Genomic DNA, 17,175 nt, shown 5'->3' with positions numbered 1-17,175 from the left:
GAGAGAGAGACGAGGGGGGGCGAACTAGCGCAACCCCGGAGGTCGGGCTATCATAATATAGATTAGCTCATATGGCTCCTCCCTTGTGTTAGCTCGGATCTGGCTCATAGCCTCGAGTGCTCCGGGATTCACTATTCATACACGCGACAATTAGATAGGCATTACTCCGTATACACAGCTCCCCGGCGCGCGCGTACGCGTGTATGTACGTGTGTGTGTATGTGTGTAGGGTGGTAACCACGAAGCCTCGAGTTGGCTGAAACCAAGGACCGCGGGTGGATGGGGGGCGCGCGCGCCGAGCGCGGGGGGGGGGGGTTGAGGGGGTGCGCGCGGCCTGAGTCAACCCCTAAGCCAGTGTAAACACGTTTTAATAGAGATTCGCTCGAGCGGTTATAATAGCTTCGCGGATGTAGCGGCCCGGCCGCCTCTTTCGTTCTCCCTCCGTCGCCCCGTTCCCTATCCCTACGAGGTGTCCCCCGCCGGGTCCCCGTCGTCCTGGCTCTTTTCCTCAAGCGCCCAGCGTCTCTCGCCGATTGTGCTTCCTTAGCCGTGGCGTTCCTCCATTGGTTACGCGCGGTCTGCTCCCTCTTCGATTACGCACTTTCCGTTTCGAGGGAAAGAGGGATGTCAAGGTTTCCTGTCGTATCCTGAAACGGGGCAATCCCATGTTACTCTTTGGACTGGAAATTACGTGTATAATATTGCATAATTATAATAATTAAAGAAAATAACAGGTTTTATGATAACGTACGTGCGATTGTAACTTTAGCAATGGGTTTTTCGAAGAATTTGGAGTTAAATTTCAGATTTCTTTATCTTTCAAAATTGTTTAATATTTTTATACGTGCACGTCCGACCTATCTATAACAATATGTATTATCTATAACAGTTTTAAAGCTCTTTGGAAGAATTTATATAGTGATAGTGAGATAAAAATAGAAATAAAATTAAGAGCATCATTTATGTTCAAGAGACGTTATAATATTTTAAAAATATAAATTCTTATTAAGTCGATTTGAATTTGTTCCAAGGATAATTGACCTGTGCTCCAATAAAATAACTTCTTTTAATTTAAGTTAAATAACGCGATCTTCTCTTAAACGGTAAAACGACACGTAAAAACGATTTCTTTCCCCCCTGTTTCCCGGTCGATCAAGGATGTCGATGTAGGGGAGACCGGGGCTAAGCCGACACTATTTTTTCAAAGGCAATTTTTAATATTTAATTAAAATTTTTAGGCAAATTCAATGGTACATATTTAAAGAGTGTTTCTTCAGGTACAAAATTGATTCAGGAAGTTTTGCTGTACGTCGCTTTGTTTTGCCGCCAGGAAAGAAAAAGTGACGCGAAGACAAATTTTCGAATTGAAAAATGCCGGGGCAAACTCGACACCCCGCCGGGGCAAACTCAACACTTTGTCTGATCGACACAATTTGATCTGGAACTTATTTTTTACTGTCTGAAAATGAAAATACATTGTTTATTGTGTATTTAAAAAGTACAAAAATTCGGAATAAAGTAGCTAGAACAATCATTTGAAATAATGAGAACAAAAATTGTTGAACTTTCAATTATCTTCATCTAAACTCATGTCTGAAAAACAATTAATGCAGGTAAACTCGCGATCGGACGTGCGCATACATTTGTCATGAGCCATACGGCTGCATGACAAGCATCGTTTGTTACTGGGAGCCGACGAAACGGCGTGGTGTTGACTTTGCCCCGGACGTTGTTTTTCACTTTTGTCACTTCAAAAACATGAAAATTTTGAAAATATCCAAAAACGATTATCGGATTCATATAGAGCATCAAATTTCCCATCAAAATCACTTACCGGTAGATTCGCAAGAGTAAAGCTCGATGAAAGAGTAGACATTTTCGAGAGATCAGAAAAATTACTTTTCACTATCAAAAATGCTTATGTCGCGTTAAAAATTACACTATAACTCAGAATGTTACCAAATTCCGTTGATAATACTGGCACATAAAGACGCATTTACAGTAGGAAAGGCAAGTTTCTACGATAGATTTAAATTGGCAAAAAGCCTAGTGTCAAGTTTGCCCCGTTGTCGGCTTAGCCCCGGTCTCCCCTACCTTTTCATCCGGTTGTGCGCGGCGTAAGAGGCGCATGCGAAAATCTCGAAGGTGAGTTGGCGGAAGCTTTATCGACTTAGAAAGTTTCCGAGGGACGTCGCGGCGGTAAACATAAAGGTAAGGGTGAGCCATCAGCGTGTAAAGAAGCGCAATAAAAGCCGCCGCCGTCGTCCTGGGAACGACGAGCTGCTTCCGCAAGGACGTAAAAAAAAAAAGAAAAAAGAAGGAAGGATGAGCCGCGCGATATCACAGTGCAATTATCTCGGTGGGGAAATGAGCTTTGCGAAATAGAAGCGCCGTGAATGCGGGGGGGGCGTCGGGGCGTGCGCGACGCCGCCGGGCGTCGTCGCGCGAAGGAGGTCGGCCGGTAAAAGCTCGTATTTAGACGTTCCCACCGAGGACCAAAACGACGTCCCGGGCGTGTTCAAGCGGGTGTAATATACGCTCCACTTTTGAAAACAACTACGGAAGTAGTTAATCACGAAAGTTTAGCTGGGGCTGTAAAATTCTTAAGAAATTGGTCGACAGCGCGCTCTTCGCCGGCAGCCGTTACTCGGAAGTGGCCCTAAATGGGTGGTTGCCGCCGGAATTCCGGCCCCGGCCGCGTCCTGATTCGCACGATCGCGCGTCAGTTATTAATACCGTTATTGCGAAAAGGGAACTTTGAGATTGGACGATACTGGAGTTGCGAGATAACGCGAAAGCATATATCGTTTTAAAATTCACTCGTGTCTCGAAAAGTGATCTCTCCCTCTCGTTAATTATAAAAAAATTATATTTGAGAGTCTCATGAAATTACAATAAAAAGGAACTCTGAAAATGGCGGTTCACTGCAAGAAGACACGCGCATGATTTCGTTCAACGTCCATCAAGCTGTTTTAGTTGCTTACAATTAGACCGAAATATAATACCTTGGCGGCATTTATGTGATTATTAACGCTTATTAATGCACTTCACAGAGAAATTCCATCACGTTATTTTGATATCACATTTTCATTTGATTGCGTTTAATGTTTTGCCACCGAACCGCGCCGGTACAAACGTACGAAATATTCGCCATTAAAAACGATATTTGTACATTTCAGCGTATAACGGGTAAATTCAAATGGAATGAAGGAGAGTGAGAGCCGCGTAAAAGTTATGCATATGAATATTATGCCACCAGATCGGTAACACTACCCCGCGTTTGAGAGTTAAAAATATTCTGATAGATTTCGCGCGCGCGCGAATTCATGTATATGTTAATTGTAATTAAAGCGCTGCCTTCCATGAAAAATTCAATATTATGACAACGAGACAGGCAGAATAATTTTAAAGAGACGCAGATTATCGATAGTGTTATAAAAATATCATTTTCGATCTTGCGATCTCGTTTAACGTTACAGTTATTATCTTTATACGTTACCGCGCATTATAATTATAATTATCGTATTTACATAACGATACGTGCTGTTTAGACATCGCTTAGGCTCGAACTGATTTTCCCTCGGGCGCAGCGACCGTTCTCGCTAAGTTTGTCGCTAACCGGAAGAAGAGGCGCATTAACGGTCGCGTACCTATATGCACGTAAAGGAATGAAGGACTTTTAAGCGTCGCGAGCAGCGAGCTAGCGCGAGCGGGCCTTATGCGAGCGTCGCGGACGAGCGGCCGTCTCGGCGCGGAAGAAGGGAATCGACGTTAGGGGTAACCGGGGCAGGACGGGAGACGAGAGTCTCCAAGTTGAATAATTCAAGCTCTCATTAGGGCGACAAAAGCAGCCTGATGGATAGCTGCTCGGCTACGCTGGCTGTCGCGAGTCCGCACGAACTTTCCTCTCTCTCTCTCTCTCTTCTCGCAGATAGCGTGTGGATGCCCTAGGATTGCGTGACCCATCCCCGTATCCTCTCGACCGTGCAAATATTGCGATTTAGAAACATGCGGATTATTTTTTGAACATTAGAAAGAACTCGACAGTCATTTAATATTGCAAGTTAATTCCAGAGGGAACTCAGGGAACTGTACACTGGAGTTTTATCTCCGCGCGAGAGATCTTCCTTCCTCCCTTTGTAATTCTTGGAATAACAAACGGCTTAGTTCACCTTTCTACAGTGAAAGAGATTTTGTAACGATTATTATTACAATTCGCGGTTGAAAATGAAAATCTAATTTTCTATATAGGTTTTTCGATATATCGTAGATAGGAGTATTAAGAATTAATTTTACGAGGCATAAACGAACAATAAAATCTTACTTTTAAATAAATTTTACGAGTAGAATCTATGTCGGCAGAAATTCTTATTGAGATGAATTGAAATATTGAATGACAAACATTTCTTCTATTATATTCCAGATTTTTAACAGAATTTATGATTAAAATGTTTCTCTCTCTCTCTCTCTCTCTCTCTCTCTCTCTCTCTCTCTCTCTCTTCTCTCTCTCTCTCTCTCTCTCTCTCTCTCTCTCTCTCTCTCTCTCTCTCTCTCGACGGTACCATGTCACTCTGTACAAACACGCGTAGTTGTCGCGGAGAGCTCTCTCCTCATTCCTCCTCCTCCTCCTCTCTTTTCGGTCCGTTTTCTTCCACCCTCACACTCTCCTTCTGGTCTTCTTCGCCGCTACCGACGTATCTACCCCCTCGCCTTCCCCCTTACCGTCCTCGCCCTGTTTTATTTCGAATGTTCTTTCATTTCTTAAAAGGTTCTCTCGCTGATAATTAGCACAATGCGCAGCCGCATTAATTATTACCCGTGCTAATTACCCAAGGATAAATCGCTCGGCAAGGGGTGGCCGGCGAGGCGAGAGAGCGAGAGAGCGAGAGAGCGCGCGAGACCGGGTCGGGGCGGAGGTGGAGGCGCAGGGAGGGGAGTGCGAGAGGCCGGAGGCGGGGGAGGCCCATTACCGTTATTGCTGCAACAAACCGTCCAACAACAGCGATAAATACGAGCGAGAGGCTGGCGTTACAAATGTCTCTCTGAGTTATGATTATTTAGCGCGCTCGCGCTCGCTCATTCGCCCGTTCGTTGGTTCGTTCGTTCGTTCGTTGCGGCTTCCGAACGGTTACTTCCGCAGGTTTGTACAGGATGTTTCAGGAGGAAAGCTCGCGACGCTCGCTCGAAAAATTACAGTATCGTTAATACCTCAAATTGCGAAATTACCACCGTATTATTCATGCCGCACAATTGACGTCGAAACAAAATCGCAAAAATACTTCCACGCATGTGTTTAATAGAAAACAAGTTTCTTATATTTATTGAATATGATTTTTACACTCTTGAGAAGATTTCATTTGATTTCAATGATCGTATAATACTGTAACTTAAGTCTGTTAATGCTATACGACAAAGTTTCGGGAATAATTTTAATTTTAATACGATTTATAGAATGAAAGAACTTGTCAAGTACAACATAATATATGTTTAAAGAAAGAAATAATTACGTTGGTACGTTTATTTAAATGATACGTTTTGCAACCAGTTTTTCAATCTTTGCAATCAGCAATTAATAAAGCCATTTTGCTTTTGGCTCCTGCTGTTTTTGACAGCTGACATAAACATTTCTTACAATAAATATTTTTTAAATAATATTATTCGCCTAAATTATCGGCCATCGCTTCTGAAGCAGCTTGTATAAACGCGCAAACGTCACGCAAGATTTCACTTTTCTTCTCGCACTTGTCATTTTCTTGCAAGAATACTTGTCGTTCGCTAATCCGAAGAAATAATGCACGAAAAGAGCCGATTATCCGACGCTATCGATATTTCCGCTCTTTCCGCTCGTTTATGTATATTTGAGCAGCTAATTAATACATTTATTTATTCATATGCGTATTATAACATGCAATAACAAATGGAATAATGGCATACATTGGATTCGCAAAATTACTTATGACAAAATTGCAATGTATAACCGACATGTAAAGCTTCGTATATTTCCGATGGAATCATGTAAAACGATTATTACAAATAGATGCGGCTGGAAAAGCATGATTTTATGCTACCGAATTTTAGTAAAATCTACATAATTATGTAGTTTTAAAAGTTATCAATGTGTTCAACATTAAATTTTTATGTTAGCAACCATTTCTACAAATTTTTTGTTTTAATCGGCAATTTAAATAAGACTACGCGAGTTATCTATTAATTTATAATTTTATTAAAATTCGCAATAATTGGAATTTATATACATGGTATATAATTATTTATATAATTAACCATCAGAAAAATATTTACTAAATCGATTGTTGGCAAAGAGATTTCAAGCAATAATTACTTTCTCTTTAAATTTTAATTAATACTAAGCATGTGACTACTTATTTAAATTCTTTTTAAAACATAAATTATCATAAATGCAATGGTTAATTCTAGTTGCCGACAAATGTTATTTTATCGATTCGAAGAAGTGGCTCGCAGCTTTGACGCTAGTTAGCGTCTTTTTCCAGCCTGTTCTAAAGTTATATTTCCCTTAAAATAATATCTTACTTTCATTAAATTTTCAAGCGGTTAATTAGATTAATTTTTAGACTCGATTATAAAAAAGTATTTTTAAGAAACGTTATATTTTTATCAAAATAAGATATTGCGTTTCTTCGGGAAATGGATTGCTGTGCCATCTTAAGGAATATGCTCCAAACTGGACACCCTATATATCGACATATCAAGTTCTTTAATTTTCAAATCGATCGCATGAATTAAAGATATTCGTAGAAAATCTAACGTATGCATATATATATAAAGGAAAATAGAGAAAGAAAAAAACAAGTATTAATATCTAATTAATAAATATGCTTGAGATACATAGATTTAATATTAAAAATAAGAAATTCAAGTCGTTTTTAAATCACTCTATATCAATCTTTTTCCTGTTTTTTATACCATTTGTGCGAGAAATCAATAACAAATTGTTAGAGAACACGATTTCACGTTACAGCCTGCGATTAAACTTTACATTAAAGTCTGCATTTATTAGCTCAATTTATTATACGTTGTTCGCCTCCGTCGATTCAAAGGCCATTTATTACGCATAAACGGAAGTTAATCGGCACATTAGGCGCGCGACTGTCTAACGTCGCGAACGAGTCGACGAGCGACCGGGTATCGATGAACGACGACGTCGGTGAGGTCATCGAAATCGTCGAGTTCAAAGGCCACGGTTAATTGATAAGAACGCTACCAGGAACGTTCGTTACTATTCGCCTCGGACGGAACGGCGACATCTCGTTCGACGTGGTCGCTCACGACCTTCGCAGACAGTTGCCTCGTAGATCCATGACGCGTATTATCTCGCTCTCGCGCGTTCTCCACTTCGTCCGGCGGTCGCGCGAGCCTCGAGTCCGCTCCGGTCGGTCCGCGTTCCGTCGTCCTCGCCGTTCCGATTGGACTGCGCCTTATCGAAATGTTATTTAGTTATTTCCACGCGCCAGTTGCACTTTGGAATCCGCTCGCTCTGCTTAGCCGCCGAGTACAGGCACGCGAACGCTCGGTTGCGAGTGTCATCGGATTGTCATTCTAATCCGCTCTGTGAGCTTGATAACGTCGATCTCTACGCTCGTCGACCCGAAATAAGCTTGTTATCAAAAGGGGTTTTTTTTTTCGTCAAACTAACCGGTCTTGGTGATAGAACGTATTAAAATATTGCTAAGAGAGTAAGTAAATTTTCCTTTTCTGTTTTTATTCTTTCATATCGTAGGTAAGACCATAGTGTCTAGAAAAAGAGACGGCGCTAAGCCGAGCGCTTTAATCGGTGCATCCGCGACGTATCCGCGGAATAGATTTAAAAGGAAAGGTGGAAATAATCTGGACAAAAACTAGGATCGAAGGAAATTTTCGTCGAAAGAAAAAACAATTAGTTTCCGGTACGTCGACCACGGGAAGCGCCGAGTAGCCGGGACACTCGGTATAGCGCGCACTCGTCAGTCCGGATCGGACAAATTGGCCGCGGCTTCCGCACTCGTAATGGGCTCTTTTCTCCACGCACATCTCGCGTTTTTACGCGACGGTCATTGATTCCACGATGTGTCATCAAGCGATCTCGCGATATTACACGTTCCGCGCGCGGCGCGTATATGTGATTTACAGCCCGCAGCAGGCGCGGAGGAGTCCGAGGTCCGGAGTATCAGGGGGGGCACCGATACTCGTTCTCCTCCAGCGTCCGTTACGGATGCGTGCGTACATGTGTGCGGCCCGCGTGGCGAGGAGGGGACCGCAGGCAAAGGACCCTGTCAAGTCCCCCGGAGTGGACTCGCGGGGCGACGGCGACGGCGGCGGGGGGCAGGGGGGGCCCCAGGGGTTTCTGAACCGGGGGGGGACCACGATAACGCAGGCCTGCCCCGTCTAATTATTCGTGTTTACCCGCAGAGGTTGCGAAGAAGCGCGGTCAGAAGCGGAGCGGAGCGGAACGGAGCGGACGTCGCGGCACGGCACGGCGCGCAGCGCAGGACGACAGCGGGAGCGAGGATAGGATGGCCGGTTGTCTTCGGGGCACGGCCAGGATGCTCGCCGTCTGCCTGGTCTACCTTTTGACGCTCCTCGGTGAGTTACCGGCGGTTCCTACCGTCGTTCCCCCTGCCTTTTCTGCTTCCACTCCCACCCTGTCCGCGCGAGCCTACCCCCCTCGCACCGCATTCCCGGGCCTGGTCATTCCCCACGGTGGCCCCTCGTCTCCCCTGGTCTCCCCCCGTCTCCCCAAAGTCGTTCATTGAAAAATGCGCCGTACGAGCCGGCCGGAACATGGCGGTCCATTGAAGTACGATGCTGCTGCTTCAGTATAAATTCTAGTACAACCGGCTAACCGGCACCTTCCCTCGCGAAGAGACACGCAAGAAATATAGAATAATTTTTTATCGCTTGTATAATTTAAAAAAAATCTCTATTTGTTCTGTACGTTGAATCTGTTGGACAGAATTTTTAAAAAATTAAACGGACCTTGTAACATAAAAAGATATATTAATGATGAACTATGCTACCGCATCTATAGAGACACGATAAGTGAAACTGATAACAACCTCAGTAATCATTGCACTGCATAAACGTACGTAGAAAAATGCTAAGACTGACACGTGTCTTGATAGGCAAATGAATAATATCTAATATCATGTTTTATTGCACACCCCGTACAATAATCTTTATTTCTCGATGAAAAGTACAAAAGAATTCTTTTTTTTTACAGGTTCGTACTGTCGAATGGCACCAGGTAATTATTCTCATCGTCGAAACGTAATTAAAAAAGGAAACGTTTCAAGCGATTTTTTAAAAAAATTCGTCGAATCGTTTCACGCAACAATCTTTCAAGGCGTTAAAGAAAGAAAGGGGAAAAAAATAAAAAAAGATCACACGCGACGCCCATTCTCGCCCGTCGTGTAACAGGGACTCCGCGCGAATTAACGGTATTCCGTTTACATACACGCATGCACGCACAGAGGCACTCGCTCACGTACACAGACGTGCACACACACACACACACACACACACACACACACACACACACACACGTAGTGCGTATCGTGCGTCTCTTCTCAAACTGTCTCGAGAGAGAGGAGCGATCCTCGTCGCCTGCCTGGAGTGCCTGGCGTCGTCATTGTCAGTCGACGCGCGACTCGCGATCGGTGACGTTGTCGAGCGTACGGTCCATACGCATACATCCACACACGTGCACGCACACACACACACACACAACACATCTACCTCAAAGACCCACGATGATTTGTCGCGCGATAACGAGTAACTACTGGAAATTATGCGTAATACTTGCAGCCGTAGCTGGTGGCACCAGGGGCTGGGAGTTAGGAAGCGGCCACAAATACACGCTGACGAACACGCTTATCTTCAGAGAGGCCGAACCGCCGAAATCCGGGGGTGACGTCGGCTACCGACTCACCGGCGAGCTGGACATCACCGCCCTATGGCAGGATTCCAACGATCCCAATATCTTTTTACTGAAATTCGAGGTATGGCACTCTGTCCGTTATTTTCAAACCAAGCATCGCGAGCTGAAACGTCTTCGATAAGGTTCTTTGTCACGATATCGAAAATATCGAATAATTTTAATGGTTTAAGTCATCCTCTGTTTTATTTTAGTTTTTATTTTAGAGACAGATAAAGAGAGAGAGAATTAGTTTCTGTTTTCTATGCAACATCTATATTAATTATATAAATAACTTTCGAAAAACAAGTATTAAATTTCTAAAAGAAATAAATGTAATAATTAAATCGTGAAAGTGTCTTAATTATATTAATGCGTCAAGTGTTTGTTGTTAAGAAGATACATACTCTAAGTCTAGTGAGTTTGCGTTATGCAAATTTTGCTTAACATTATTCACACACGTGCACGTCCACTTCAAAACTTATGAAATAAAAAAAAATGTAAATGTAAAATGAAGAAGAAACTAGTTATATATTTTGTATTAAAATGCAAATTTAATTATTTAATCGCATATACAAATTCGCTTTCAACATTTATATTAATTGTAAAAATCTATTCAGACTCTTGATATATCAAAATATATTTTATATCACGCTTATTTCATTGCAGCTAATGTATTAAATAAATAAGACATTTTTACGTAATAAATTATTATATTTATTTCTTTCGAAAAATTACTTGTATCTTAGCACAGAAAAGAAGAATTATTAAAATAAAATTAATTATTACATTCCATGAACATATTTTTGTTCCGCACGTGCTGTAATCGCGAAATGTCACAATCAGTTAATAATGGAATTCAAAACCAGATAAGTTGTTTTGACATATATGCATATTCATTCTCTCATGTCTGTGTGAGCCACCTTTAAAGAAATTTCATGCAAAAGATAAAAAACACCTATCATCTAACTTCCGAGAAGATTTCAATGCGATGAAAAACACGCTCGTTGATATTGAGAGAGGACGTGCCGGATATTGATAACCCTCTATCCGAGAGCGATAAAATGTTTCTCGAGTTACAAAATCATAAAGAAAAAAGCCTTGAAAATAATTTATTGATAAGTCAGTTATTAGCAAACTTTTGACGTTATAATATTTCTATACGTCGAAAGATTAAACTATTAAAGTCTATTTATCGATTTATCGAAAAAAATTTTAAATGTATTATTGATTGATGCAAAACATACTTATTAGCAAAATATATTACAGTTGAAATAATATGCAAGGTAATTATTATCAATAAAATAAGTAAGATATTTTATACATGATATTAGTTTAATTCATAGAGCGACTTAAAAACTTTTTTAATGAAATAGATTTTAATATATACAATTTGTAAGTACATATTCCAGGAAATTTTGGATTTGAGTCACGATTCTCGAATATATAACAAATCTCGATATTTTTTTCTTTTAATAAATATTCTGATATTCTCTTTCAGTTACTTTTACCGCAGTTATGGATCAAGTCTCGACGAGCCCCGGAACCGGAGGGCTTCGTGGAGCACTCGTCCAAGGTAGAACAGGTCGCCGAGAAGCCCTTCTTCATTCTCTGGCGGCACGGCGACGTCGAGGCCGTGTACATGGACCCGGCCGAGAGCGCGTCGTCCGCGAACCTGAAGCGCGGTCTAGCTAGTCTCTTCCAGTACCGAACGCTCGACGACGAGGTGCGCCAACGGGACGCCTCCGGCCTCTGCAACGTGGCCTACGTGACGTCCGGAGATAACGTTATCGAGAAACGAAAGACTGCCTGCGCGCACGGCACATTGCCGCCGCCGAGGAAACATCCGAACCCGGTGTTCGCCGTCAGACTCGAGAGCTATCGCAATTCCACGTACGTGCTGACACAGTCGTTGCTGCCGGAGCACGTCTTCGATTACGAGACGCACAGGATGACCTTGGTGGCCAAGTCCGACGTCGGGACGAGCGTCGTGTCGGAGAGAACGCTGAAACAGGCAGCTGCGATCCCGAGCGCAACTGCGGTTCAGGCGAATTCCGCGAAGCACGCGGTGATGCTCCTCAAGCCTGAATACAAAAAGACCGGCATCGAGCTCCAACCGATGCCCGCCACATGTCCTGACGCCGGATGTCCCACGGTAAATCCCTTCGCCTGGTCCAAGGTCTGTTCTATTGTTCCCGGACGATAGAAACAGATAACTCTGATGCATTGATAAAAAACGTTCTGACGCATATAGTTAGAAAAAATAGATAAATAGTAAAAAAAAATGCATGCATTATGTCGTACGCCTCCAAGGGCATCGAGTATTATCGCTGTTGAGGAAAAAAAATTACACATATATAAATGCGCTTTTAAAAAAAATTATTTAAAAAATTAAACGTTCTTTTTTATCAACATTCTTTTGTTGACATCTAAAGTTTTAACATAAATACAAAGTAACTTACAAGCTATATAACATTCGCATTTAATACATTAGTTTACAATGATTCTTATGAGACATCGAATATTACATTAATGACTATTGACAAAAATTTAATGCGATAAAAATCGCAATTCAATCTTTTTAATAAGTACATTCAATCTTTTTAATAAGTACCTTAATAATATCTATATTTTGCATTGACTTATTAAGGCTTAAATATACATCTCATTACAGATCGACCGGGCGATCGAAGAATATCACAAAACGCTCACCGCTTCCGCGCTGGGCACGGCGAAATCCGCGTCGGCCTTTCTCAAACTTCTACCTCTAGTCAGGAACGCCTCGCCCGAGGAGTTGCACAAGGTCCTGAAGACTCCGCGTAATCAACAGATAAAGATGCAGCTGCTGGACGTGTTTGGTGCCGCGTCTACACTGCCCGCTCATCAAACTGCCATGAAAATACTTCGACAGGACGAGACCGGCGACGAGACTGAGAGGTATCTGTGGGCACTGTCCCTCTCGCCGACGCCGCACGTCGACGTTGCCAAGGATATCCTCAGACGCTCCGAAGAGACGATGCAGAGTGACAAGGTGTCCGAGACCTACGCGCTCGCGGCGGGCGCGATGGCGCGGCATTACGGGTCCGCCGAGGTAATAGAGAAAGCCCGAGTTAGCCTAGAACTGGGCCTGGAGACCTGCACCGGGGAGGAGTGCAAGCTCAAGTTCCTGCGAGCTCTGCGAAACTTGAGGAGCGCGGCGGCGATACCCACGTTGCTGGTGCACGCGTTAAGCGACAGCAAAGCCATCAGCATCGCCGCCTGGCGCGCTTTAAAGGCTCTGCCGCGCGAAGCTGTGACTGATGAAGTGAAGAGCGCGGCCATTAGGGTCTTCTATCAGATCGGAAGGCCGCGAAGGGACAGCAGCGCGCGGACGATCGCGCTGGACATTATCCTCGAGAGCGAGCCTTCCAAAGAGACCCTACACGACTTCGTGAGATATTTGAGTAGCAACGACTCGGCCTACGAAGTCCGTAAGTACCTAAGTCAACGTTTGACGCAAATTGCCGAGAGAGACGCGCGATTTGCCGAGTACCTGAGGAGTATATACGCAAGCGGCAACGTGACGCTCAACAATTATCATGTGAAAGCGCAGCGAGGCCTCAGCACTGCCTTCGACAGGAGCTTCCTGCGATCGCCCGACAGCAACGGTTCTCTGGTTACCGTTCAGGAAGTGAATTCCGGCCTCCTGAAGCGTGGCATCGTGGACGTCGTGCTGGAGAGTAACAAAGAACGGCAAGCGATGTTCTCGCTGGGATTGTTCGCCGGCGGTCTCGGCAGCTTCGTCTCGAGCCAGGATGAAGCGCAAGCCGACGACGAGGTGGCCACCGCTGGAATGGAGATCGACTTCCTCGACGTCGGGATACGACCGTTCGTCTTCTTCTCCGGACAGGGCGAGCTGATGGGCCACGTCTGGTCCGGCACGGCGGACCAGAGGACCCCTGCCTTCCAAGCCCTCGCTTCCTTGTACAGTCATAACGAATACGTGCCATTGGGATCCGGTTTTGTCGCCGAGATCGATATTCAGGGCGCCGTGAGCTTCGAGCTGGCCGGTGAAATCCAGCTGAGCCTGTGGTCGAGAAACGCGCGCTCTCTCGTTGAGATGGATGCCGGCGTGATGGTCCACGGCGGCACCAGGGTGCACACGAGTTTCGTACAGAGCAAGGCGGAATTCACGATGGCGATGGAGCCGAAGCTCCAGCTGTCCACGAACGTGGACTTTAGCGGGCCTGTGGCGTTGTGCATGAGATTGAGCCAGCCGGCCACCACGGTGAGGCATCAGGTCTACAAAATCGAGAGAATACCCGGTAGCCGGCACAAGCTGAGGAAAACGCGCCGTTCGAAGATCCACTCGTCCGGCAGATCCTACAGACTCAATCAAAAGAACAACGAGATGTGCGCGAAGTTTTCGAATTTAAGTTAACGCATACCGAAGACTGCTCAGTGACTTTTTTGATGATGCATAATCGGTAAAGTACCACGAAACTGTTTTTATTATTATTATTATTATCATTATTGTGAGGTGGAATCAGAGTACGGCAGCGTCTGTGTTCAAATCGATGGACAGTGAACGTTCGATATGACGTTCGAAGTTAACTGAAGTCTCCTATGAATAATACATTAATTATTCAATTTTATTTTAGTTACCATATCGGGATTAATATTGTTTTAAATTTTCGACAATGAAAATGAGGTTTAAAATCTAGAAAATTTTCTCTTTATTCTCATTTAATTAATCCCAAAAATTAATCGCATTTTTAATGAGATTATTTTGTACATAACACTCCTTTTTTCTGCATACTCTAAAACATAATTTATCTTTGATTTGTCATTGTACTTCAATTTTAACATTACACACGACAAAGATACAATGTATTCTTCTTCTCTTCTTTGAAAAGATCGTTTAACTTATCTGGGTTCAACTGTATTTCTTTTCTGCATTTTTGTACGGTCGTTTCTACGTTAATTCTGTTAATAAAAAAGCGAAAGACACATATTGTTCGTCCACTGTCCACGTGTGGTCCAATTACACTGATCAGCGGCAACCGCACTCGACGACGACCATGTCTTCGTAGTCGTACTCGTAGGTCACGGTACGTTTGTCGTTCACGTAGAGCAGACTCATCGATTCCAGTTTGGTGGGCGCGCAGCAGGGTTTACCCAGCTTGTTGCCACTCTCGCTGATCTGGAGAGCGCCGTGCATCAACGCCTGCACGATCGCGTGATTGGTCGGACTGAGGTGATCGCCCATCGGGAAGGAACACCTGCCGGAGCACTGATAGGCCTCGTAACCGTCCGGTGCGAGCACCCACTTGTCGTACGAGATCATGGAGAAGTTCACGTACATGAAACGCCGGTGACAGTTGTTTCGACGTCGTCGTCGCCCGTCCTCCCAACGATCCGGATCCTCCGGCTCCTTCGCGGATCGTCGATAACGCCGGACCTTGCTGTAATTCAGCAGGAGGATTGGACCGTCGTCGTTAGGACGATACGTCAACGTGCCGTGTACCCAGAGCTGGACGGTATCGTTCCTGCCGGCGACGGCGGACGTGACGTCGAAAGCCCGCCAGGCGCCGTCCTTCCTGGCCCTCCGGATCTCCTCGTTTCTGTTCTTCGTCGTCGACGGACCGTCGACAAATCGCACTCTGATTATCGCACCGGCTATCCCGAGCAATTCCGCGGTCTCTAGCGTCTCGTCGACGCCGACAGACGGGATCGCGAACTCCAGGATCCTGCCGCCGTCGCTGATCGGGCCGGAAGTGTGGACCGGCTTGATCGCGCGGACGACGGCGTTCGGGCGCCGGTGGTACAGCTGCAGCATGTACATGAACAGGGTGCTCTTATTCTTCCGGCGATGCGCGACGTCGCGCGAAATTCTCATGTTGGTCCTGTTGAAGGGAGATCGGCGCGACGTCGACGGTGATGACGACGACGACGGGATCAACAGGTCGAATCGGATCAACGCCTTCGCGCTCATGTTGGAGCTCCACTGACTGATCGACCCGGTCTTCCACAAACAGCAGGCGAAGAAAGCACCCGCGACTAACAACAGCACCTTGGAGCAGTATTCTGGGGGTCGCATTGCAGAGCCTTTATGTGTTTTAGACGAAAACAGGAAAAGCCTTGGATTTTATTAGGGAAACTGTAGTACAATATTAAAATATTTCCAGTATTGCACCTTGAATAGTCGATCTCGGTATCTTCTTCATCAGACTTGAATAAAAAAATCTCTAAAACTCGCGGCTCTCATAAAGATGAGAGTCTATTTCGATATGCTTGTTCAAAACGTTCACCTCCCACAAATTTTGACCTCTCATTTCTTTCCTTTAGGTAAAATAAGAGGCGTACAAGTTTTTCACTTCGGTAAATTTTTTTTAAAACTCCTGAAGGAGGAACGAAGTCGATGCTGTTCTATCTCGGACTGCGGACGTCGTATCCCTCGAAGACGAGAGCTCCGGTTGAAGAGGATCCGTTTTCTCCAAAATAGCCGCCAATCGAGGCGTTCGAAGTTACCGCCTGGAATGCCCTTATCAACCGCAGACCACCACTCGACCGAGCGACCCTACGTACACTTACCCCGCCAGTCGCTCCGGGCTCGTCGGTATCTTTAGCCGAAGAATGCGACTTTAGACAATGAAAATCGATAGCATTTTTTCTAAAGATTTTCCCAGGGCTTTGCGCCGCTTTGCATGCGTCACAATTGTTGAAAAGAAGATCGTGATATCCCCAGTGGAGAAATGTCTCAGAATTTTTCAGATTTTTTTTACACGAATTGGAATATTTTTCAGAAAAACTCGGACAAATTAATAATGAAGTATTTCAGTTAATAAAATTTCTTCCGCCAACACATCTTTGTAAAAATCTGAATAAATATGAGAAAATCTATGCAATTTATCAGGAATTTTCTTACGAACATAATACTGAAATATTTCGAAAATCCTCATCCAATTGAGAATATGAGAAATTTTTTCACTAAGGATAATGTAAATAATTTTTCACAGTTACATTCTTTTATTATTTTTCGTATAAGTATCACAGATTGCTAATAAAATTATTACTTTATTAAGGCTTGATATAGTATAATAATTCAAAAACGCTTCAATACGTCTGAAAATTTAATTGGTGAAATTTTCAAAGCAGATTATATTATTAAAGTTATCTAATTACATTACTAAAAATATAACTAGATAATAAATAACTAGATTATATTAAAAATGTAATTAGTGAAATATTCAAGACATGCAGATTAT

At 43.9% G+C, this 17,175-nt stretch overlaps 2 protein-coding genes across 2 annotated transcripts; one reads left to right on the top strand and one right to left on the bottom strand.

The window, feature by feature from the left end:
* The first annotated feature begins 7,103 nt into the window (after positions 1 to 7,103).
* Mtp (microsomal triacylglycerol transfer protein) lies at positions 7,104 to 16,815 on the top strand. The gene is made up of 6 exons (XM_071711467.1): positions 7,104 to 7,712; positions 8,425 to 8,598; positions 9,236 to 9,259; positions 9,820 to 10,013; positions 11,430 to 12,083; positions 12,603 to 16,815. Exons 2-6 carry the CDS (start codon positions 8,529 to 8,531, stop codon positions 14,346 to 14,348), a joined length of 2,688 nt encoding a protein of 895 aa, XP_071567568.1. The 5' UTR covers positions 7,104 to 7,712; positions 8,425 to 8,528; the 3' UTR covers positions 14,349 to 16,815.
* Positions 14,961 to 16,007, bottom strand: LOC139775487 (protein DVR-1 homolog). Its single transcript, XM_071711518.1, has one exon. It carries the CDS (start codon positions 16,005 to 16,007, stop codon positions 14,961 to 14,963), a length of 1,047 nt encoding a protein of 348 aa, XP_071567619.1.
* Positions 16,816 to 17,175: the final 360 nt, after the last annotated feature.

Source organism: Temnothorax nylanderi, unplaced genomic scaffold (genome assembly GCF_030848795.1).
Source record: "Temnothorax nylanderi isolate EJ_2023f unplaced genomic scaffold, tnyl_v1.0 TNYL_tig0005_pilon, whole genome shotgun sequence".
In the NCBI taxonomy this organism is placed as follows: domain Eukaryota; kingdom Metazoa; phylum Arthropoda; class Insecta; order Hymenoptera; family Formicidae; genus Temnothorax; species Temnothorax nylanderi.
This window is presented reverse-complemented; position numbering and strand designations above follow the sequence as displayed.

Excerpts from the sequence above, each read along its gene's own strand:
- Mtp (XM_071711467.1), top strand. The coding sequence starts at position 8,529 with ATGGCCGGTTGTCTTCGGGGCACGGCCAGGATGCTCGCCGTCTGCCTG. Across the intron at positions 8,599-9,235 it reads CTACCTTTTGACGCTCCTCG|GTTCGTACTGTCGAATGGCA; the intron begins GTGAGTTACCGG and ends TTTTTTTTACAG. Across the intron at positions 12,084-12,602 it reads CTGACGCCGGATGTCCCACG|ATCGACCGGGCGATCGAAGA; the intron begins GTAAATCCCTTC and ends ATCTCATTACAG.
- LOC139775487 (XM_071711518.1), bottom strand. The coding sequence starts at position 16,007 with ATGCGACCCCCAGAATACTGCTCCAAGGTGCTGTTGTTAGTCGCGGGT.